General features: G+C 46.8%; 1 protein-coding gene and 1 long non-coding RNA gene across 3 annotated transcripts; one reads left to right on the forward strand and one right to left on the reverse strand.

Moving 5' to 3' along the window:
- Window positions 1–1,409: 1,409 nt before the first annotated feature.
- LOC135192205 (uncharacterized) lies at window positions 1,410–21,510 on the reverse strand. The gene is made up of 3 exons (XR_010308929.1): window positions 21,336–21,510; window positions 17,682–17,783; window positions 1,410–1,634 (listed from the first exon to the last, which is right to left on the reverse strand). It is a non-coding gene; the product is annotated as an uncharacterized LOC135192205 (long non-coding RNA).
- Window positions 18,331–23,068, forward strand: CBY2 (chibby family member 2). Of its 2 annotated transcripts, none has more exons than XM_064175156.1 (2): window positions 18,331–18,401; window positions 21,923–23,068. In XM_064175156.1, the coding sequence occupies exon 2, from the start codon at window positions 22,002–22,004 to the stop codon at window positions 22,986–22,988; it is 987 nt and encodes a 328-aa protein (XP_064031226.1). In that variant the 5' UTR covers window positions 18,331–18,401; window positions 21,923–22,001; the 3' UTR covers window positions 22,989–23,068. The 2 variants fall into 2 exon arrangements, with proteins under 2 accessions (XP_064031226.1, XP_064031217.1); XM_064175147.1 differs by having other exon boundaries at window positions 18,351–18,554.
- The last annotated feature ends 546 nt before the right edge of the window (window positions 23,069–23,614 follow it).

The raw sequence follows: 23,614 nt of genomic DNA on the forward strand, positions 1-23,614 counted from the left end.
TAGGGTGGCAGAGGAGATGATGGAAGAGGAAAGGTAGAAGAGTTAAAGAGACTTATGTCCTGACCTCACCCTATATAACAGTCTCAAGCTGTGTCAGGGGGAGGTCTAGGCTGGATGTGAGGAGGAAGTTGTTGGCAGAGAGAGTGATTGGCATTGGAATGGGCTGCCCAGGGAGGTGGTGGAGGCACCACCCCTGGAGGTGTTCAAGAAAAGCCTGGATGAGGCACTTAGTGCCATGGTCTGGTTGAGTGGCTAGGGCTGGGTGCTAGGTTGGAGTGGATGATCTTGGAGGTCTCTTCCAACCTGGTTGATTCTATGATTCTATGATTCATTTTTACCATAGACAAACACAAATATAGAGAAGATCAAGGACAGCTTCCTTCTCCTCCTTCCTTCCCGCAGCTGGCTGGAGAATCACCATTAACAGCAATCCTTCCTTCAATTTCATTTAGACATCTTCCAGAAAAAATATTTTCTGTGTTCATTCTGCTTTGCAGAAAACAGTGAGGATGCTCTCCTCTGAGGATGCACCCCAGAGAAGCTCTGTGCTGCTTTTCTTAGCTCTTTGTTGACAAGAGCAAGATTAGCCTGCTTAATTTAACCATGTATTCTCTGCTTATTGGAGGCACCTTTAGTTGTGTAGGCCTTTTTTCAACCTTTTTACATTTCCCAGAGCGAGGGCAGAACTGGAATCTGATGAACCTCTCCCAGAGGGGGAATATTTTTGGTTTGGACTGGTTGCTGCCAGAGCCTGACAGCTTGCGTCCATTAGACATGTCTGTAATGCATTAATGAGATGAGAATCTTCAGCAACAGGCAAAGTCAATTCATCATTCTGGTAACAAAGCAAGAAAGAGAAGAGAAATCCCATTAGTCATTTGCTCCTGACGGGCATATTGATTGATGTAGTTAAAATGTTCACACTAAGATAACCTCCTTAGATTGAGAATCACTTTTCTTTTCAAGAGGATCGACCAGGCTCTGGTTCAACAAAGCACTTAAACAAATACCTGGTATCAAGGGCACGTCCAAGTCCCAGTGGTGGGATTTTCTTAGATAAGTTGCACCTAACACTGAAATGGCAAAGCTGAAGAGAGCTAAAAAAGATGGCAAAATGCCTGTCTGTGCTCAGATAGGCCCAAGGCTGAGCAAGCAGATAGCTTGGATCATAACATGCAATGGTACCCTTGTCCCCACTAAGGCTGTACTAGAGATTGCATCAGTGCTTTCATTAGTAACCCAGTTTGCTTGGGCTGTAAAAGGCTGTACAGCTGAAACTTACTGCATGCAGGCTGGAACAGAGTGCACTTTATATTCATTACTAGTGCTAGGACAAATTGTTTTGGACATTTTATGCTATGCACTGATGAAGATTAAAAAAAATGAGAACTTAGAGTGGAATCTATTGAATCTGTTTAATTGGACCTGCTGGTGGCCACCCAACCATGCCAATTAAATAAAGACAAACAAAAGCAGCCCCCAGAGGGCTTGCAGAGAATAAACCCAGGGTAAATACTGCATGGCTTCTGTTATTGCATTGTTCTGAAACGTAAAGTAGCCATAAGAAGTGACTCCCCCCTCCTTTTTGTGATGTCTGGCTAATTGTGTCTGCGTTGTCCTTTCATCCACTCAGCCTGTTTAATGTCAAAAGAGAAAGGAGGGAAAAATAATAAGGTTAGTTTGTCAGAACTGGTGCTTTACAACCTCCTCTTCTCCTGTCCGCCCCTATCTATTGATTGCATTGGGCACAAAGCTCCTCTGTTATGAATGACTGCAAGCCCAGACAGCTGTTCATAGGTGTTTCACTCACACAGGAGAGTTGAAACCTTCCAGGGCCCTGGGTACCAGCTTTGAGGTATCCTCAGATTACCTCCAGACTATGCAGCCCTCTCTATCCACACGAACAGAGTGATCTCTGCCAGCTGTGGGAGCCCACTGATACACACACACACACGTGGGCACCACAGGCAGGAGGTCTCTCTGCAGGACATACTCTTTGCCATTTAGGTGGGCTTCCATGGAGGACTCTTTCTGAGACCAGAGAATATCATAGAATAGCATAGAATCAACCAGGTTGGAAGAGACCTCCAAGATCATCCAGTCCAACCTAGCACCCAGCCCTAGCCACTCAACCAGACCATGGCACTAAGTGCCTCATCCAGTCTTTTCTTGAACACCCCCAGGGACAGTGACTCCACCACCTCCCTGGGCAGCCCAGCAGGAATGGCACATGACTGTCCATCCTGAAGGCACTGAGTAGGCAAGATCTCAGCCAGCACTGTTGTTGTGGTGCGCTGGCTATGCTCATCCATCACTTTTTGTTGTGTTCTAAAGACCTGAGACCTGATGGTTACTGCATTTTAATCCACAAGGCTGAGCTGGTTAGGTTCTTAGCACAAATGCCTGCCAAAATCAACTGAAAGACCTCAGATAATCACACATCCAGGGTAGTGGTACTTTCCCCTTTGTCAGTAGCTCATGGATCTCATTAAAAGAAGTCGTTGGGCTGATCTGGCAAAAGCTATATTGCCTAACTCTATTTTGGTTCACTTTATGGACTATCTTTAATTGTTTCCTTATCCTCCCCTAGGGCTTTTGTTTTTGTTGTTCCACTTCTCTGGATCTTTCTTTCTGACCCAGGAGCTGCAAGAACCGATAGCACTGTCTCAGATAGACTTTGCAGGCTCCCCGTCTGCCGCTGCTTAGTCAGGGATAGCTGCTTACATCGGACCTCAAAGCACCTGGCTCCACCAGGGACAGTCCAGCACTGCATCCTTCGCTGCTGGGACAGAAAGTAGCTCATCATATCATCTAATTACATTGCTCAGTTTTCCTATCCCAAGGGAACTATCTTTGGAAAAATCCACAGAGAATCATAGAATCAACCAGGTTGGAAGAGACCTCCAAGATCATCCAGTCCAACCTAGCACCCAGCCCTAGCCACTCAACCAGACCATGGCACTAAGTGCCTCAGCCAGGCTTTGCTTGAACACCCCCAGGGATGGTGACTCCACCACCTCCCTGGGCAGCCCATTCCAATGCCAATCACTCTCTCTGTGAAGAACTTCTTCCCAATATCCAGCCTATACCTACCCTGGCACAACTTGAGACTGTGTCCCTTGTTCTATTGCTGGTTGCCTGGGAGAAGAGACCAACCCCACCTGCCTACAATGCCCCTTCAGGTAGTTGTAGACAGCAATGAGGTCACCCCTGAGCCTCCTCTTCTGCAGGCTGCACACCCCCAGCTCCCTCAGACTCTCCTCATGGGGTTTTTGTTCCAGGCCCCTCACCAGCTTTGTTGCCCTTCTCTGGACACCTTCCAGCACCTCAACATCTCTCTTGAATTGAGGGGCTCAGAACTGGACACAGCACTCAAGGTGTGGCCTGAGCAGAGCTGACTACAGGGGCAGAAGAACCTCTCTTGTCCTACTGGCCACACTGCTCCTGATGCAGGCCAGGATGCCATTGGCTCTCTTGGCCACCTGGGCACAAGCCTAGGTTTTTTTTTGCTTTGGGGGGTGTAAAATGCAAATAACCCTTTTGCTAATCTGGCCAGATAGGCTCAGCACAGACAAAGGAGTGCTCAGGGACCGATATTAAACAGAAAAATCAGTCACCTCCCAAAGACAGGCTTCAAAATCTAACAGCTAGTGCTTAAGCTGCTCATGACAGTAAGGCTGGAGATTGGCCACTAGGTATTCACTAACACATCTGCAGCACAGCCACGCATCTTCTCCAGAGCCCTATCTGCCCCTGACATCAGAGCCTGCCAGAAAGAGCTGGTCCCTTCAAAGCAGCATTTATTGGCCGTTTCCTCTGCCAAGCTTCACTCTCTCTATAGCTCTTCTGTTCTCATAATAACATGCTGAAATCTACTCAGAGTGTTTGAATCTTAGAGAAACAAAACGCAGCTGAAGGAGCTGGAAGGCAAAGGGGTTGGGAGGCAATTTCCTCTGATTCATCAGGAGACAAAGGCAGAGCAATGACTGTATTTGTGCTAATAACAGCATATTGCCTCCCTGGCACCATTACCCCTGCATTTCTTTGGCTCTTGCTGTCATGCCCCATTACAGAGTCCCCTCCTTTTCTGATCTGACCCACAGCCAGGCTGGCTGTGTCCATAGAAGGCTATGGCAGAACTTTGTGGTATCCTCATTCTGGCACACTGCCCCAAGCCTGGTCGAGCTGATGAACTGAGCTGCCGGGCTCCATGTGGGTAACACCAGCTTCACCATCAGCCCCTTGTTCTCCTTATTCTGAGCTGTGCCATCAACTCTCCTCACAAATCAAGCTGAATTCACCACTTGTATGCCCATGTTTGCCGGGCTGGGGTTCCCCAATGGGGGAAGGGATGGCCAGAAGCACTGGCAAGCTCTTTTGCTGGGAGTGACTGGTGGGACTCAGCATCCCAAGCAACTCCACTGGTGCTGCAGACACAGGGGCACAGATCACAGTATCACAATATCACCAAGGTTGGAAGAGACCTCATAGATCATCAAGTCCAACCCTTTACCACAGAGCTCAAGGCTAGACCATGGCACCAAGTGCCACGTCCAATCCTGCCTTGAACAGCTCCAGGGACGGCGACTCCACCACCTCCCCGGGCAGCCCATTCCAGTGTCCAATGACTCTCTCAGGGAAGAACTTTCTCCTCACCTCCAGCCTAAATTTCCACTGGTGTAGCTTGAGGCTGTGTCCTCTTGTTGTGATGCTGGCCACCTGAGAGAAGAGAGCAACCTCCTCCTGGCCACAACCACCCCTCAGGTAGTTGTAGACAGCAATAAGGTCTCCCCTGAGCCTCCTCTTCTCCAGGCTAACCAATCCCAGCTCCCTCAGCCTCTCCTCGTAGATGATACCTTCCCTGTGAGAACATCCCAGGGGCAATGGTATCATTTGCAGGTCTGTAACTCTCCAGGTGGTGGCAGAAGGCAGAGAGTGCAATGTCACTAAATGAGGTTTAAGCTCTGCACTGCACTGCAAAATGTCAGCTAAATTAATTCTGGTTGTAAGATCCCTGCACATATTCCCCACAGGGAGAAGAGTGCTGTGCACACAGAGCTAGAGAGGCTTTCACACACAGACAGTGCAAGGGAATTCCCACATTGCAGCAGGTCTGCTGTGAGTGCTATGTAAATATGCACTCAGTCAGACTCTCCTTTCCTTTCCTTTCTTCATGAGATCTGTGCTTGCAAAGGAGATCTTGCCTTGTAGGCAATGCCTGTTTGATCCCATGAGATTCATAATCTCCTGCTCTAGAGTCCCCTGCAATGAAAGACTTCTGGTAGTGCTTCGACTGTGTTTAGATGTGCCTTTGCTGCAGATTTTACAGCACAGTATCTGCTCCCAGGAGCTGTCAGACTCACAGCCCAAGAGAGGGCCTCCAGGAAAGCATCCCCAACACTGTGGCCACCTTTGTTTTATTGGCAAGGAGGGGCTTGCTGCCACCATGGGTGCTGTGGTGCACAGAGCTACAGCTTAATAGCCCCTGCCTAGGGCAGGCTGGGCTGGTAGGAGTCCACACTTCTTTACGTCCTGGAGAAGCTGCTGTGTGCATGTGTATTCATACATGTGCATGTGTATACATACATGTGCATGTGTATTCATACATGTGCATGTGTATACATACATGTGCATGTGTATTCATACATGTGCATGTGTATTCATACATGTGCATGTGTATTCATACATGTGCATGTGTATCTACTTACAAAGCCAGGGAGGATAGCTGACTACTTTCCCAAGAGGATGTGTGCTTTCCATACTGTTGTTATTATTACTATACACATCATATACATGTGATATGATGTAATATATACTGTGGTAATAGAATCATCATCATAGAATCAACCAGGTTGGAAGAGACCTCCAAGATCATCCACTCCAACCTAGCACCCAGCCCTAGCCAATCAACCAGACCATGGCACTAAGTGCCTCAGCCAGGCTTGGCTTGAACACCTCCAGGGATGGTGACTCCACCACCTCCCTGGACAGCCCATTCCAATGCCAATCATTCTCTCTGCCAACAACTTCCTCCTAACACCCAGCCTAAACCTCTCTTGGCACAACTTGAGACTGTGTCCCCTTGTTCTATTGCTGGTTGCCTGGGGGAAGAGCCCAACCCCCACCTGGCTACAGCCTCCCTTCAAGTAGTTGTAGACAGCAATGAGCCTGATTTCAGCAGATGCCACCCCCTGGGCCATGGAGCAGAGAGGACACATGTTGTGTGCCCAGCCAGGGGGCTGCAGGCCATGCATACTCTTCAGAAAGCCTGGCTTTTCAGCAGGACAGCAGTTCACCACAGAGGAAGCCAAAGCAGCTCCAGCTATAGATCGGGGTTATTAGTGTGCACGTTGGGATCCTTGCCATGAGAGACAAGAAGCAAAATGAAGTTAAACTGTCTGGAGGCACAGAAATCCCTGATTAACAGTACCAGTTCTTCTGGCTCTTTCTCAGTTTGCAAAGGAAAAGGACTTGTCTGACAACTCCACAGGCAACTGGCTGTGGAACACAGAGCTCAAGTTACTACTGGATGCTGCTTTGATTTCTAACACTGAGGCAAACTGCAGGCAGAAATGTTTTGTCCTCGTTTTGGCACGCAGGACAAGATCCTCTCATCCACTCAAAGGTCTTTCAGCAGGAAAGTCCTTACTGCTTCACATCCCACCGTGCAAGAAGGATTCCCAGCCACCGTTGGCTTTCATCCTGCCCTCCAGAGAAGCCAAATGATTTAGTAGAGATCAGAAAAGCATTACTTGCAGGTGGTGAACAAGGCATAGCTCATCTATTAACCCCTACACACAGAGCTAAAGGCTGGGGTCATGGTGCCCCTGGTGAAATGCCCATAGTGTACATCTGCAGCTACTGTAAGTTTAGAGCAGAATAAACAACAGAATTACAGGCAGCTGTGCTAGGAAATAGCTGAGGAGCTCTCTGTGGCTCCTCTCTCCTCTGACAGAACACTGTTCAATAGAGCTTTCTTTTTCCTTCTGTGCTCTCTAAAGTTGCTTCTAGAATTATAAACTTCATGACAAATGTCTGGGAAGAAACAGATAGGGCTGGGGGATAGGTTGGACTGGATGATTTTGGAGGTCTCTTCCAACCTGCTTGATTCTCTTCTCTCCTCTCCTCTTCTTCTCCTCTTCTCTTCTCTTCTCTTCTCTTCTCTTCTCTTCTCTTCTCTTCTCTTCTCTTCTCTTCTCTTCTCTTCTCTTCTCTTCTCTTCTCTTCTCTTCTCTTCTCTTCTCTTCTCTTCTCTTCTCTTCTCTTCTCTTCTCTTCTCTTCTCTTCTCTTCTCTTCTCTTCTCTTCTCTTCTCTTCTCTTCTCTTCTCTTCTCTTCTCTTCTCTTCTCTTCTCTTCTCTTCTCTTCTCTTCCTTTTCTCTTCTCTTGCAAAGACTTCCTCCTAACATCCAGCCTAGACTTCCCCCAGCACAACTTGAAACTGTGTCCCCTTGTTCTGTTGCTGGTTGCCTGGGAGAAGAGACCAACCCCACCTGGCTACAGCCTCCCTTCAGGTAGTTGTAGACAGCAATGACTTCTGCCCTGAGCCTCCTCTTCTCCAGGCTGCATACTCCCAGCTCCCTCAGCCTCTCCTCATGGACTTTGTGTTCCAGGCCCCTCACCAGCTTTGTTGACCTTCTCTGGACACCTTCCAGCACCTCAACATCTCTCTTGAATTGAGGGGCCCAGAACTGGACAACATCTCAAAGGAGTGAGGCCGTGCTACACTCAGGGACATCCCAGCAAGTCCCTTGCACACCTTGTCCCTTTGCTCCTCTTGGTGCATACTTGTGAGTGATCAGGATGTCGCAGGCTCATCGTCCTCAGGTGTGGCTAACAGAGCCCTGGAAGGGATGGGAGTGGGGCTGTTTCCAATCAGGATGCACCTCTGTCATTGCTAACAGCCTGCTTTATAGTTGTGCTTGAATCAGATATATTGTTTAGACTAAAACAAGGAGAGAGAGAGAGAGAAGGAGAGAGAAGAGAAAGCAGCCAGCAGTAAAGCTGTGAAGTGAGGGGAAGCAGGCACTTCTGTCTGTGTTGCTGAAGGCTTCATAAAGATAACAATCTATTCAACTTTATGACCAAAGTCTCAGGATAGTACTAGTTTGTTTGTTTTTTTCATGCTGCAGTTGCCTTCACAAGTTTCAGACTCTGTTTGAGCCCTCTGCTCCTCATTTTCTCCCCTCCCCCTGCCCATTTCTATGAGGTATTCAGTCCTCTGAATAAATTGTCTACTCATTTCTCATGGGCTCCTTGTCAAGCTCAGCGCCTGTCTCTGGAGGGCACTTCATCAGGCTGAGTTAACCTCATTTGGTGATGGTGTAAAGCACACCTGGGCTTGCCTCTTTTCAGTGGATGTTCCCAGTACTCACTTAATAAGCACTGTGTCTTTTCCATCTGATCTATCTGACTCCAGAGTCCTTATTAAATGACACATGTATGCACTGAGATAAAGCTTTGAATGTCTCCATGATTTAATCTGGGTGAAAACAGAGAGGAAAGGGTCCTCTGTAGTTCCAAACTTTCCAATTTTCACATTAGAGATCCTTCAACCCTTCTTCTTTCTCATACCCTCCTTCAGAACTTTTATATCTTAGGCTAGATCTAAGCTTTGGCCAAACCATAGAAGAGACACAGCTCATAAACAGCAAATCCTAACTTGCCAGGCATAAAGGATTCAAATGCAGAAGGATAAAAGAAAACAAAGGGAGAAGAAAGAAGAATGATACTGACTTAAGAAAAATGAAACCTCACGACACACAGTGTTATCAGGTAAGGGATGTTTGAATCAGTGCTGGGTGACAAGGAGAGGTCATCCTCCAAAGCCCTTGCACACCTTTGTCTCGTTCAGGTAAAATATTTATGCTACAGAATCATACATATTCAGTACAGGGGTAGGGTTAGGAGAATTAGTTCTGGGAATAGGTGGAGTTACTACAATCAGTTCCTGGAACCCATTTCCATAAAGCCCCACCTCCTCAGGCATGCTCCTTGCCACTTGGTGGTTGTCTTTTGGGGTCTTTTTGATGAAGGTTTAGCATCTTCCTTGGTCTGACCTCTCTACCTTTCGTCCACCTGGCATCAGTTGCGGGTCACATTCTTGGCTAGAGACTCCAAGGTTCTCATCTTTGAATACAGTAAGGGACCTGGGGGTACTGGTAGATAGTAGCTGAAGATGAGCCAGCAGTGTGCCCAGGTGGCCGAGAGAGCCAATGGCATCCTGGCCTGCATCAGGAACAAGTTGTGCTGGGGGAGGTCTAGGCTGGATGTTAGGAGGAAGTTGTTGTCAGAGAGAGTGATTGGCATTGGAATGGGCTGCCCAGGGAGGTGGTGGAGTCACCATCCCTGGAGGTGTTCAAGAAAAGACTGGATGAGGCTCTTAGTGCCATGGTCTGGTTGATTGGCTAGGGCTGGGTGCTAGGTTGGAGTGGATGATCTTGGAGGTCTCTTCCAACCTGGTTGATTCTATGGTTCTATGCCCATAAGGGCTGTTAATAATAACACTGGCCAGATGAACTGGAGGTAGGTAGATGTTTAGTCTGTCTGTTTTTCTCATCTGAGGCAGACTTGCATGAAGCAGATGCTCATAGTGTGGTTTTTCCCTTGCTGTGTGACAAAGGAGCACATTGTGGCAAGAAAATCACAGAGCAAAAGTAAATACAACAAGCCAAAGACAAAGGACAGATGTCTCATTATTTGCAAGACAGCATCTCTTGTCGTCAGAAAGGAAGTAACTTTCTCTCTCTCATGGGTGTGGAGAAAATTTGACCTCCAGAAAGATCCAGAATCCAGATGTCAACTGAAAAGAACCCCAGTTGGTTTTGGCTTTGTTGGTTTGGGGTTTGTTTCTGTTTTGATTGTGTGTGTGTGTGGTTTTGGTTTTTTAAACTGTCTCTGGTTTTAGAATGTTTTATGAGTGTAGAAAGCTTGGAGTTAGCAAGGCAGAGCCTGGCCAGTGGGAGTGTAAAGGACAGCAGATAATGATATCTTTGATCAATCAGGCAAAGGAGATAAAGATGGACTGCAAGGGGGAAAAAAAGTGGTCCACAAGCCACAGAAATATCTATTTTGTTTTCCCCTGTCACTTATCAGTACTTGGGATGATACTTGTAGAAATTAATCAGCATTGGGGTGGGAGGTGAGGGATGTGTGGGCTGATGCCATGTACCTTGCCTGTAAGCTTATGACAGGCTTTGGTTCAGTCATTTCAGATGAGGTTGCTCAGGTCACCAAAGTGCCCCTTTCTGCCTCAAAAAGGAGATGGTGAGCCACTGTCTTCTTATTAGTGTCAGGTAGGAATCTTTGCTAGAAATAGGGGGACAGTCTCCAGGTACCTTGTTAGATACAGAAGATGTGACAATCTCAGCAGCATCTCAATGGCTCAGCAAAGACTTTACTGTCTCCTAAGGGCTTGCAGGGATTCTACAGCCAGAGCAGTTGTACAATTCAAACATGCAAGCAGGAACACATTTAGAGGAGCAATTCTGCAGCTTTCCACAGTCTACAGACTTGGCTTTGGGTAGGCACTGCTGACCATTATTGTAGTTCTGTTATAAACACAGGAACCAGTGTCCTTAGTTTGTCCATCAGCAGTGAGCACCATGGTACCTGGCCCGTGACAACCTGCAATGCACTGACAAATACAAACTGCAAATCATAGTGCTGAGGCTCTGTCCATGCCCAAAGCAGCTCTGGCAAGACAGGAAGAGTCATATCACTGAAATGTGTAGCCTCAGTGTCTGTACTATGGAAAATAGTTTTTCAATGTATGGACCAACTGCCACATACTTTATGTTTCTGTTGTATGGAAGGTCCAGTGCCATGGTTGCTACCACAATGTTACTATATTTTATCAGGCATATTTCTAGCACCCTATTCAGAGTTGGAAAGAGGTGAGATGCTTTTTTTTCTCCCCAAGCAGATGAGGTTTGGTTTTGCTTCTTGCACAGCCAGCACTGCTCAGACCAGAAGTGATGCCTGGTGGCGTCTGGAAAGGCTGGCAGCTCAGACACATGACATGACTTATGTGGTAGGAGACATCATGTAGAAGAGACTGTGTCCCTCACACTGTGGATGAGAGATGAGAAGCCTAAGCATAGATAAACAAGCCCACTGGGCAATATGCAAGTTGTGATGTCCTGTGCTCCAAGGCCACCACATCAGAAACCTTGTACAAGGGTGATTGTCTCTACTTGAGTGCACTGAGAAACACTGATGTAAAAAGCTCACTGGAGAAGAACCAAGGACATGTACAAGCCATAGCACACAGCTAATGTGCAGCTGCTTGGTCACAGAGGTTTACACTTGACCTGAGAAGAAGAGTCAGCTCCAACGCTCTTCCCATCAGTTGTGGTAGCATTCTGACTGCAGTTCACATTAAGCAGCTAGGAGGAGGTTACAGCTGTGTTTAAGGAGTGTCTCTCATCATCTCATCACACACCTCAACCCACCTAAGGCATTTCCTCAGACTTTACTCACTGTATCTACCATTGACATTACAGTCATGTGGACATCTTCAGGGAATTTGTCTCTTCACCCAGCTGATGTCTGTGTTTTGACTGAGCTCTCTGCTTTCTATCCTCCTGGATGGTTAAGAGTGAAAATGCTACACCACATAGGAAACAGCAGTAATAAAAAGAAGTGGTGTTAGTATTTTTTAAAGCCCAATAACTCTGCACTTGCACCTGCTGAGATACACCTTACAATGAGGCTAATGCCACTGGTGGGACTGTTCATTTGAGCAAGGCAAAGCAGCAGGGACATTACAATTAATAATGCTCAGCAGGAAACAGGTTATTATGGTTGGGGCAAAAAGGGTGAAAACTGTTCTCTATTGTTTTTTTTGAAGAGTTAATTGGTGATAGGCAAAGATTTGCTGTGTTGAGCCAGCAGGTGCTGCTTTATGACTACATTAATGTTAATGATCTCCTCTGGACACATAGGAAGACTGTTTAATCTATTCCTTTCTCATTGTATTTCTCTGGGTGGATTGATGTACTGGTTCTGGTTATCTTCTGAGTACCACTGCAGAGCACTTGGGCAGACAGTAACCCCAAATTTACACAGATGTTTGCAGCTAGTTTTACAACACCAGGCAGCTTCTGTAACCTCCATTCACCCTGGGACAGACTTTGCAGATTAAAAGTTGAGGGAAATGGGTAAAAGGGACTGCTTCTCTGGCATGAAATAATTCCTAGGGGTTTCATGACTGCTCTGAAATCGGCTGTTTAAAAGTTCCTAAGTGTGCATAACAACAGCACCTGGGATCTGACTGCTTATTCTCTCCTTTTATGACTGAAACCTCTCTGCTGGCATCATTCTCCAAAGGTACTCTGGCAGAGGTTTAAACCCTGAGATGAGCAGGTGTTAAAATCATGTTCCTCTAAGCAAAGTATGCTGTGGCCCATCAAAGGATGATACATACTAGGGGGAAAAAACCACCAAACCACTATCTCCATAGAGCCTGAAATGTTCTCATTTCAGAAACACTTCAGATTTGAGGTTTTGTTATGAGCTTATCTTCTGTTGCTTTTTTTCCCTGTGCTTTTTGCATGTCTGGGTTGGCAAACACTGCTCAGCAAAGGCTTCAGAGACCCTTCAAGCTATTTCATAGAATCATAGAATCAGGCAGGTTGGAAGAGACCTCCAAGATCACCCAGTCCAACCTAGCACCCAGCCCTAGCCACTCAACCAGACCATGGCACTAAGTGCCTCAGCCAGGCTTTGCTTGAACACCTCCAGGGACAGTGACTCCACCACCTCCCTGGGCAGCCCATTCCAATGCCAATCACTCTCTCTGCCAACAACTTCCTCCTAACATCCAGCCTAGACTTCCCCTGGCACAACTTGAGACTCTGTCCCCTTATTCTGTTGCTGGTTGCCTGGGAGAAGAGACCAACCCCACCTGGCTACAACCTCCCTTCAGGTAATTGTAGACAGCAATGAGGTCAGCCCTGAGCCTCCTCTTCTGCAGGCTGCACACCCCCAGCTCCCTCAGCCTCTCCTCACAGGGTTTGTGTTCCAGGCCCCCCACCAGCTTCATGATAAGATTCTTGTTTTGCACAAACACATAGTTCCAGCCAAAATCTGGGCACATCTGTAGCAAACAAAAAACACTCTGGAAGGACACTCCTTGGAGCTGGGTGTGGAGTTCTTGGCAAAAAACAGGTGACAAAGCTACCACTTAAAAGAAATCCCACTGAGAGGGAGTGCTTCTGAAAGTCAGGTATGATGATTAATAAGACTGCCAAATGGGTCCTGTGCCCCATTGGAAGTCTGCCCCTGCAGATCTGGTGCTAACAAAATGGGAGAACAAATCTTACATGCCTGTAAAGGCTGAGTGAGTTGTGCACATCAGAGCATGGATGCAATTCCAAGTGAGCTGTGTCATAATTTACTGAAGGATGAAACATGAGTCATGAATTAGTGTGGGAGAAGGCTGTATAAAAGCATAGGAGGGAGAGTGGGACCCTACACACTCATCCTTTTGGGAAATGGCATGTCTAGGACACAATGCTGTGCTGTGAGATAGAGGAATACAAGAAAGAAACCAGGACCAGCAGTGGCTGGGAAAGGCAAAGAAGAGGTACAGAGGAGCAGGTGGAGTTGGGCTGTGCTAGGTAACTACTGGGCAGCTCTGTCCATTCCACACCTTCAAACCTAGTAGTTAGAAGTTTAGGACTAATGTATCACTGTAAATCAAAGTTTTCCTGTGCAAACTACCCCAGGTAGTCCTGCCTTGGCAGGAGGGTTGGACTCGATGTTCTCTGCAGGTCCCTTCCGACCTCTAAGGTTCTGTGATTCTATTCTGAGGCAAAATCAAACCTTCTCAGTCCACCACTTTAATAAGTGTCAGACAATGCACATGCACAAAGGTGTCAGCTGAATATTGAAGTTGTGAAGTCAAAAGATGAGGAGGCTGGAAATGGCCTGAGCTTGCCAATGTTCCTAAATAAGACATGTCTTGAGAGAGGTCTTTCTTTCCTTGCAGCTTTCTACCATTCTCTGCCATTTAATCACCTGGGTTAGCATCTAAATGGACTTTTAATGCTGTTTTCTTGGTCCCCTGTGTAGCATTGCTGATGGTGTAGTGTCTGGTGAGTCCTAATCTGGAAATCTTAACTTACTCTGTTTCAGAGCTTCTAAAATAAAATGAAATGGCTAGATTGCAGTTAAGCAGCTCCTTATTAATGCAGCAGCTAGTCTGATAATGATTTAAATTGGTACTGTGTGGCCTTCACATGTTATTTGATAAGCATTCCATTATAATTAAGAAGTGGCTAATAGACAATTAATATACAGGATTACACACTTAGCTAATTAGATGATTTAGAGGGTTTTTTTTTTTGTTGTTGTTAGATTAAAATATACAAGATCCCATAAATCACTATTAAGGATGGTTTAACAAGCCTGAAGCCTCAATTTTCAACCTGTCAGTCAAAAATGGAGCTGCTGACTTTTACTCAGTGAGACTTGTCACACTGAAGAACAGCCACGTTCAAAAGGAGCTGCAATGCCCCCACTCCCACTCCTCACACCCATTGCAGGGCATCACAGCTTGAGTCTGTGCTTTCATGATCTGCTCTGCTTTTAGGACTCTCAGCTTCTGCCCTTGCAGGTGAAATTGGATGTTCTTTGGGTTTTCCACCATCTCTGTGCCTTTTGCAGTCTCTTGCTTGATGCCTGTGTGTTCCAGTGAGTTCTTCAGGACCAGGGAATGCTCTCACACATGGCTACCTCCCTTTGGGTACAGTATCAATAACACATGGATGCCCTGCTCTGGGTACAGTATCAATAACACACAGGTATCCTGCTCTGGGTACAGTATCAATAACACATGGGTGCCCTGCTCTGGGTACAGTATCAATAACACACAGGTATCCTGCTCTGGGTACAGTATCAATAACACATGGGTGACCTGCTCTGGGTACAGTATCAATAACACATGGGTGCCCTGCTCTGGGTAGAGTATCAATAACACACAGGTATCCTGCTCTGGGTACAGTATCAATAACACATGGGTGCCCTGCTCTGGGTACAGTATCAATAACACATGGGTGACCTGCTCTGGGTACAGTATCAATAACACATGGGTGCCCTGCTCTGGGTAGAGTATCAATAACACACAGGTATCCTGCTCTGGGTACAGTATCAATATCACATGGGTGCCCTGCTCTGGGTAGAGTATCAATAACACACAGGTATCCTGCTCTGGGTACAGTATCAATAGCACATGGGTGACCTGCTCTGGGTAGAGTATCAATAACACACAGGTATCCTGCTCTGGGTACAGTATCAATAGCACATGGGTGACCTGCTCTGGGTACAGTACCAATAACACATGGGTGACCTGCTCTGGGTACAGTACCAATAACACATGGTTATCCTGCTCTGGGTACACTATCAATAACACACAGGTACCCTGCTCTGGGTGCAGTATCAATAACACATGGGTGACCTGCTCTGGGTACAGTATCAATAACAAATGGGTACCCCCCTCCCTCTAGGTACGGTATCAATAGCACATGGGTACAGCATCAATACTACAGTATCAATACTTTCATTATAGCTTAAAGACTAAAACTATCACGAGAAAGGGATGCACACAATAGCTATGGCTCACCTGCTGCAGCCATAGGGAGAAACTGCAGTGCTAGGACATGACAAACAATCTCAAGTAGCAGTATTGATCAACGCCTGGGCAGGCTCTGCCCACCCTCTTGCCCTGGCCAGCAGAGCTCTGGAGAAGCGCAGACAGCACAGCTGGTCGGCTGCCCTCTCACCACAGGGGTAAGACTGGTGCTGCTCCAACTCACCTGCCCACACTCACAGTTTATAGGTCTTTGAAATTCTTTGACTGTGAGGGACAGGGACTTTGCACACAGGTTCTTGTAGCTCCTGGGAAGAGAGTGCTTGTTTTTAGCAGGAGTCTTTCTGTTCTCTCAAGCTGAGCCCATTTAGGTGTCCCAGGCCATGCAATAATCATTGGCTTGGCAGCATATTGCCTTTCAGGGTGTGCATGCAAGACCAGTAGAGCTGAAGTGTGTGAGGCATTGTGTTAACCATCTAACTGAGGGGTCTGGCAGCTCCAAACCCTGGAATAGGCAGTGCAGGGAGACACAGCTATGTCTTCAGGAGGTGACACATCCTATCTGTCAACACTCTGTGCCAGGGAAGATTCACCTCCAAAGTGGAAGCAACTGCATTGAGACGTCTGCATATGATATCTACAGAACTGTGAAGTGTTTAAACTCTCCTGAAGTCAGCAGAGGCCTAATCGGTGCAGTAATGAGGGGCAAAGCATCACTTGACCGACAAGCCACCAAGGTCTCAAGTCTGTTGCCTGAGCACCAGTGCCTACTGCACTTTGAGATTTGTAAGCATTAGAGATCAGGGCCAAAATGCTCAGCACAGCCTGGTGACAGGCTCACCTCTTAGAGTGGCCCTTGGAGAACACATGAGATATCCCAGGGTCACAAGTGGCACACTAAGGCAATTGTACCTATCAGAATAGTCCCAGTGTAAGGGAAAAATCACAGTATGTCAATATTCCCAATGGGAAAAAGGCTGGAATGGGATCTCCAGTCTCCTTCCTGCAAGATCTTCATAGCAGCTACTCAGACCATGCTCTCTCCCCTGCTTTCAGCACATCACTGGATGTTGGCTACCTGCAGCCCAGCATGGACCTGAGTCTCCAAACTGGAGAATGCTATGGTTGTGTGTGCTACCATCCACTCTCTCCCACTGGATCTATCCCAGAACTGGATAATCCCTGAGAAGGAGAGCAAGATCAGCTGAACAGCCTGGTGTTTAGGTGTGCAGGTAGGATGCTTCCAGGTAATATACAATGCTTTGTATAGAGAAACAGCTTCACCTGGAAAGATTGTCCAAAGCTGAGGACAAAGCACTTGGTTATGAAGTTATTTCAACCCTTCTTACAGAGCAGGGGTTACTTGTCCCTTGGCAGGGAGGGCAACACACTCAGCATTATTTCTGCCTTTGTAACCCTGTGAATGACATCTTTGTCCTTTTCAGAGCCCAGCTCAGAAATCAGTGTAGCTACTAGAAAAAAAACTCTGCAGTGCCTGGTGACAACATTTCCAGTTCTGATGTGTGTGTGTATGCACAGCTGATGACATTCACTAGGTTAGGTCCAAATGTATTGGTATTTGAAGTCAATTTTCAGCACACAGACTACTTGCCAAGAATAACTTTGTCCAACTTGGAGGAAAACACTCTGTAGGATAAGGCACACTGCTAATTTAGTTCTCAGTGCTTTGGATTAAGCCAGCTTTGTCTGCTCATCAGTCCTGTGCTGCACTTGTCACTATTAGTTCAGTTTCCAGTCAGCTCTTAGACCTTAAAATGTTCATCAGAGGTCTGTTTCAGTGGCCCATGGCCTCAGTTCTTCAGAAGTTCAGATCAGCCATTTCAGCCACCTGCACCTGGGCAGCACCCTTGAATTCCCATCTGATGGCAAGCCAAGCATAAGCAATCCATGATGAAACCTTTCCCTTTCTCTTTTGAGGACGCTTTTCTTCTTCCCTGTGAAGGATGCTGGAGCTTGAATAAAGGAGAATGTTCCCTGAGGAGTTGCCATAGTAACTTGGGATGGGTTTTTTTTTTGTTGTCTAAGTTTAAATGTAAGCAAGTGAGAAATTACAGAGAAGAATTTTATACCTGAGTTTGTCATCTTTGTATAACATCAAGGCTGAACTGTACTTCCAGCTTCCTAAAGCAGTAACAGTCACCTTGAGGCTGATGTCAAGTTGGTGATTTTCACTGGAAAAGAAATTGACTGCTGCATTTATAACTCAGGAACCACGACCAGATTCCCCCCCTCTCCCCAACCCCATGTATGAAAGATGTAGCAAGTGAAAAAGAGAATGAGATCATTAGAAGTGTAAAGACATGAAAGTGGGCATAGTTGCTACAAATGCTATCTAAACTGGCAATGCATTAATGCCCTGAATAATCAGCTTTCATCTCAGCAGTGTTTTGTGTTAGTCTGCTCTTGAACTGATTGATGAAAACCCCAAACCTGTGTCATGCTTGGAAAATTACATCAGGTCTCATAGCACATACAAGACCTTTTTTTAATATCAGTTCAGCCATAAACATACTTTGATGATTTGGAATAAACCCAACATTTGTTTAAAGAGGATGTGATGGAGAATCCACACAAACTCTTCTTAGTTATGAGCATCAAAGGCAGAGCGGGAAGTCTGGGATCAGGAAAGGGCATGAGAGCTGAGCTACCAGAAAGCTCATTTCCATGAGAAAGAACTTGAAAACTCGGTGCTGGGAAAAATAAGAGACCATCCTAGGAGGCCAGTGGGGAAGGAGCTCAGAACTGGGCTGTGCAAGGAGGGTGTGCAGAACCCTGGGTGGAGAGAGGAGGTGAGTGACCAGCTCCAGGGCTAGATGCAAGCCAGTGCTTGCATCACAATCGATCCCCTTTGTCCTCTCCACCCCTGGGCACCCTGGCAGCAGCAGACTGGGCTCCTTGGCACGGGCACAGGGAGAGGGACGACCACCAGCCCCAGTGAAGAGGTGAGCAGCCGTCGGGCATGTAATTTGACGCTGCCAACTTGTCCATCTTCGTTTAATTTAGTTCAGCTTCCTGAGCAGCGTTTCCTGGGATTGCTTAGTTCAGAAACAGGGCTGGGGGGAATGACATGGCAAGCAGAAGAACTTGAGGCAGCTCTCTGAAGGCTGAGTTGATGGCTGCCCTGCAGTGCAAAAGAGCTGACAGAGCTGCTGTCAAGTTTAGCTGTCCCCAGGATAATGTCCTTCAGTGCTGTATATGTTAGACGTTTCTGTTTACCTTGAAACATGCTGCCTAAACACTTTACATACAAGCAACTTTAACAACTCCAGCTGCTTGCACATGGTATGCAACGGCAGGGGAGTCTAGGCTCAGGATGCTGGATGTTTGCTGCCTCTCCTCTGGATGTTTAGGGGTTCATTCCCCCTATGGCTGATGTACCTTCCCATTAAGGGGCTTTTGGTGTGGAAACAACAGAGCTGGGCAGTTTGAGGGAATGGAACAGACTGGAAAGGGCTGAAGACTCATAGACTCATAGAATCAACCAGGTTGGAAGAGACCTCCAAGATCATCCAGTCCAACCTAGCACCCAGCCCTAGCCACTCAACTAGACCATGGCACTAAGTGCCTCAGCCAGGCTTTTCTTCAACACCCCCAGGGATGGTGACTCCACCACCTCCCTGGGCAGCCCATTCCAATGCCAATCACTCTCTCTGTGAAGGAACAAGCTGTGCAGTAACACCTTGTACAGGGTTTAGCACCAGCAGAAGTTAACCATGTCTCAGTACCATGCCTACCTTTCCAGGACTCTATGGGAGAGAAAATTAGGAAGGAAACTGCCCAAGGAAGTTACCTTCCCATTCCCTTACACTAAACCCTTCCAGGGCTCTATGGGAGAGAACATTAGGAAAAAAAAACTGCCCAAGGAAGTTACCTTCCCATTCTTTTACACTAAGCCTTTCCAGGACTCTATGGGAGAGAAAATTAGGAAGGAAACTGCCCAAGGAAGTTACCTTCCCATTCTCTTACACTGAAGGGGAAGAGTGCAAGGGAAGGTGTGATGTGTGGCTCTGAAAGTGGTGTAAATGGAAACCAAAAAAATCCAAACCTAGGAGTTTGGGGGAAAATTACTTTTAGCAAAGGAATGATACTAAGAAAACACAGGTCTAAGGTGAGATAAAGCAGCTGGTGTCAGGAAGACAATCCTGAAAGTCAGACAGAGACCCTATTGCAATGAAATCAAGGGCTACTGCAATCAGGCTTGTGTTGCAATTCTTGTCTTGCAATTCTCCTCACCTGCATTAAGGCATTTGGGATTTTAAATGACACTGGTAATTCTCTGAGTTTTGGACAAGCTCAGGAAGTAGGATAAATATATTGTCAGAAGTAACATGAGTGAGACAGAAGATTCAGTGATGTTCAGTGGAGATGGCAAGAAAAAGGAGCAGTAGCAGGTTTTGAAAAGGGTTCAAGACATGGCAGGGGTGCACAATGTGAGAGCAGAGCTGGGGCACCAGAAGCTTGTGCATGGTGAGCAGCTCATGCCTGACACTCAGGTCAGATTTCATAGAGGTAAAACTCTCCAGAAAGGTTGGGGAGCTCAGCAGGAGAAAGGGTGTGCCTCAGGCTGAAATCTGACAACCAATAGTTTGGTAATAAAAAATAGTTTGGCTCAAGTTCAAATTGCTTCATCATGAAAATCACCCACATTGAATTGGGGTAAAAAGCGCAGAAAAGAAGAGTTTTCTTTGTCCCTTTTTGTTTTTGGAGGGTTGTTATTTGCTTGACTTCTTGTGTTTTGGTTGGTTGGTTTGGTTTATTTGTTTGTTCATGTAAAAAAGACTGAAATCCTTCATTTGCCCTGGTTTGCTCATGACTAGAATGTGATGAAAAGCCTGGCTGAGGCACTTAGTGCCATGGTCTGGTTGAGTGGCTAGGGCTGGGTGCTAGGTTGGACTGGATGATCTTGGAGGTCTCTTCCAACCTGGTTGGTTCTATGATGATGATGATTTAAGGCACAACATTTTGGGTAGAAGGAAGAGTGTTAAACAGCCAAGTCTGAGGTTTCTGTGACTGAAATGCAGAAACATTGGAAGCACAGCCCCACAGCATGGCTTTGAAAGTGATGGGTTTTCTGATGACGTGTAACAGGCAGATGGAGCGCAGGAAAGAGATGAGCAATCACTACTACAGGGCTAGAAAGCAAGAAAAATAATGAAGCTATCAAAGGTTATAAAGAAGAGAGTGATGGGGGAAATAAGAAGGAAAGATGTAGGTTAGCTATGGATTGTGACATTTTTGGACCATGATAATGGGAAGTTGTCAGAAATCCAGGCTAACTACTACAGAACTCCTCTGGTCCCAGTGCCCCAGGACTGTGCTTTGGGATTTCAATTATTTGTGCATATTGTATCACTTTGTGTTCACAGTTCTGTGCCTTTTATGATCAGAAGGCACAACTGCCATTGCATTTTTGTGCCTACTAAGCTTCAGAAAGGAGAAGCTGCTCTTTAGGCTTGTTTTTCCAGGGGAAATGTTTTATTTTGAGAAGTTGTTTTCAGCCCCATAACGATTTGAAAGTAATTTTTTTTCTGCCAGTCATTTGGGAAGAGCCTGTTCTGAGCTGCAAGACATTTTCCCTTACATGTCTCTAAAAATGAGGTAGAGAGATAAAAGAAGGGCCCAGATTTTTATGCCAGAGCTTGTGGCGCTGCCACAGATCGACTTTGTCTACCAATGCCAATTTTCTCACCTTTAATAAACAATGTTTCTCATATATTCCTTACCTTCCAGTGTCATAGAGACCATACTGTTGACTGTAGGAGCTGGCTGACTTTCTGGAAGGTGTCCAGAGAAGGGCAACAGGACTGGTGAAGGGCCTGGAACACAAAGCCTATGAGGAGAGGCTGAGGGAGCTGGGGGTATGCAGCCTGCAGAAGAGGATGCTCAGGGGGGACCTCATTGCTGCCTACAACTACTTGAAGGGAGGCTGTAGCCAGGTGGGGCTGGTCTCTTCTCCCAGGCAACCAGCAACAGAACAAGGGGACACAGTCTCAAGTTGTGCCAAGGGAGGTTTAGGCTGGATGTTAGGAGGAAGTTGTTGGCAGAGAGAGTGATTGGCATTGGAATGGGCTGCCCAGGGAGGTGGTGGAGTCACCGTGCCTGGAGGTGTTGAAGCAAAGCCTGGCTGAGGCACTTAGTGCCATGGTCTGGTTGAGTGGTTAGGGCTGGGTGCTAGGTTGGACTGGATGATCTTGGAGGTCTCTTCCAACCTGCTTGATTCTATGATTCTATGGTTCTTGTTCCTGTCAGCCAGAGAACTTTAGTTCTGACCTTGACTTTTGGTTGTAACTCTGTGCGTTTGTGTTCCCAGTTCTTTTGGTCCTGATCAAACTTCTGCAGTCCTGGAAGAAGTCTTTTTTCCCATGGTCCTCCTCAATTGAAAAAGAGCTATGTCTGCTTTCGATCTGACAAGACAGGACATGCAGTGTGCAGAGCCCGAGACAGACAGCATCGCTCCGCGGATACAGCCGAGAGACGAAGTGTTGGTCTGTGTCGATGGCAAGTGGGTGAACGAGATCTACTGCCAGCCACCCTTGGCTACTCCCTGGAAACTCTTTAGCAGGAAGGCACAGAAAGAATGGAGAATCTGGGAGGAAAACAAAGCACTGTGGGAGGAAAACCGCATCCTCCAGATCCAAAACAGGGCTCTCTGGGAGGAAAACAGGGCTCTACAGTGTCTGCAGCCACACGAAGAACCTATCCAGGTTACTTACGCTGATGCCATTCAGCAAAGCCTCCAGAAGGAAAACGAGCCATGCCCATACTTCCAAGAGAGGAACACAGGCTTTCAGGTCAGTTCAGGCAACAAAGCTCTTCAGGCAGTTCAGGAAAACAAAAGAGTCTCAAAGGATTTCCAACAGGAGTCTAAACCAGTCCCCATCATCTGGACAGAAGAAGAAGAAGCTGTGTCAGTCCTTGAGGAGAGTGACGATGCCAATTCAGATCTTCAGGAGGACACTGATGCCAACACAGATGTGGAAGAAGACAACCCTGGCCCATTTGCCCAGTATAAACAGGAGTCTGCAAAGAAAAACAGCACTCCAACCCAGAATAAGACCAAGTCTGCCTCAAGCGTGCAGGGTGAGTATGAAATCATCCAGGTTCTGCAGGACTTATACAGATTGCTCCACACCTTCCTGAAGGTGAACCATCTGCCTGAGGGAAAGCAGGGCTCTCACGTTCTCTGCAATGCAAAGAGATCCTTCCAAGAAGACTACAGTAAATTGAAGCTACAGCTGAATGCTGTGAAAAAGACTGTGTCAGACATTAAGGCTCAAATGGAAATGTTGGAAAAGGAGCTCACTGCCATCGCTTCTCCAGTGCATGAAGGAGCAGAACATAAGCTGGCAACTGAGATACAGGAAGTTTGGTCCTAAGACTAAAATGTTAGTTCAGTTTCCTGGAAAGCTTCTGTTCATCTTTCAGGGAGCCTAATAAAACCCAAGTGGAGCCTGAAGATGTCCTTGCTTCAGTTTTGCTTTTGTGGCTTTCATAGCTTAGCAATCGCCCTGTTGTTTTGCGTGCAGACTGGTCGATGGGAGACTTACAGTTCACTGTGAAGTTGCTTTCAGCAGAACTAGCCACTAGTCTTTCCAACCTGGTTGATTCTATGATTGATAGCCATTGGCTGACAGCTCCAAAATCCAGGCTCTGCCTTGTGGGTACAGGTTCTGAGAAAAGTAGAGTGCATCAGGATATGCCCTCACTTGTGGTGGAGGGGGAGAGAAAAGAGTTGTGACATGTGTGGGTGTTCAGGCTCATGTGGGGTCACTAATTCTGCCTGTTTCTCCATGACTGCTGAAATATCACATCCAGTCATAGCCTGGGGTGGACAAGAAGATGACAGTGAGGAATGTGGGTCCCATTGGAAAGGGCTGCCCAGGGAGGTGGTGGAGTCGCCATGCCTGGAGGTGCTCAAGCAAAGCCTGGCTGAGGCACTTAGTGCCATGGTCTGGTTGACTGGCTAGGGCTGGGTGCTAGGTTGGACTGGATGATCTTGGAG

Source organism: Pogoniulus pusillus, chromosome 3 (assembly GCF_015220805.1).
Source record: "Pogoniulus pusillus isolate bPogPus1 chromosome 3, bPogPus1.pri, whole genome shotgun sequence".
Taxonomy (NCBI): Eukaryota; Metazoa; Chordata; class Aves; order Piciformes; family Lybiidae; genus Pogoniulus; species Pogoniulus pusillus.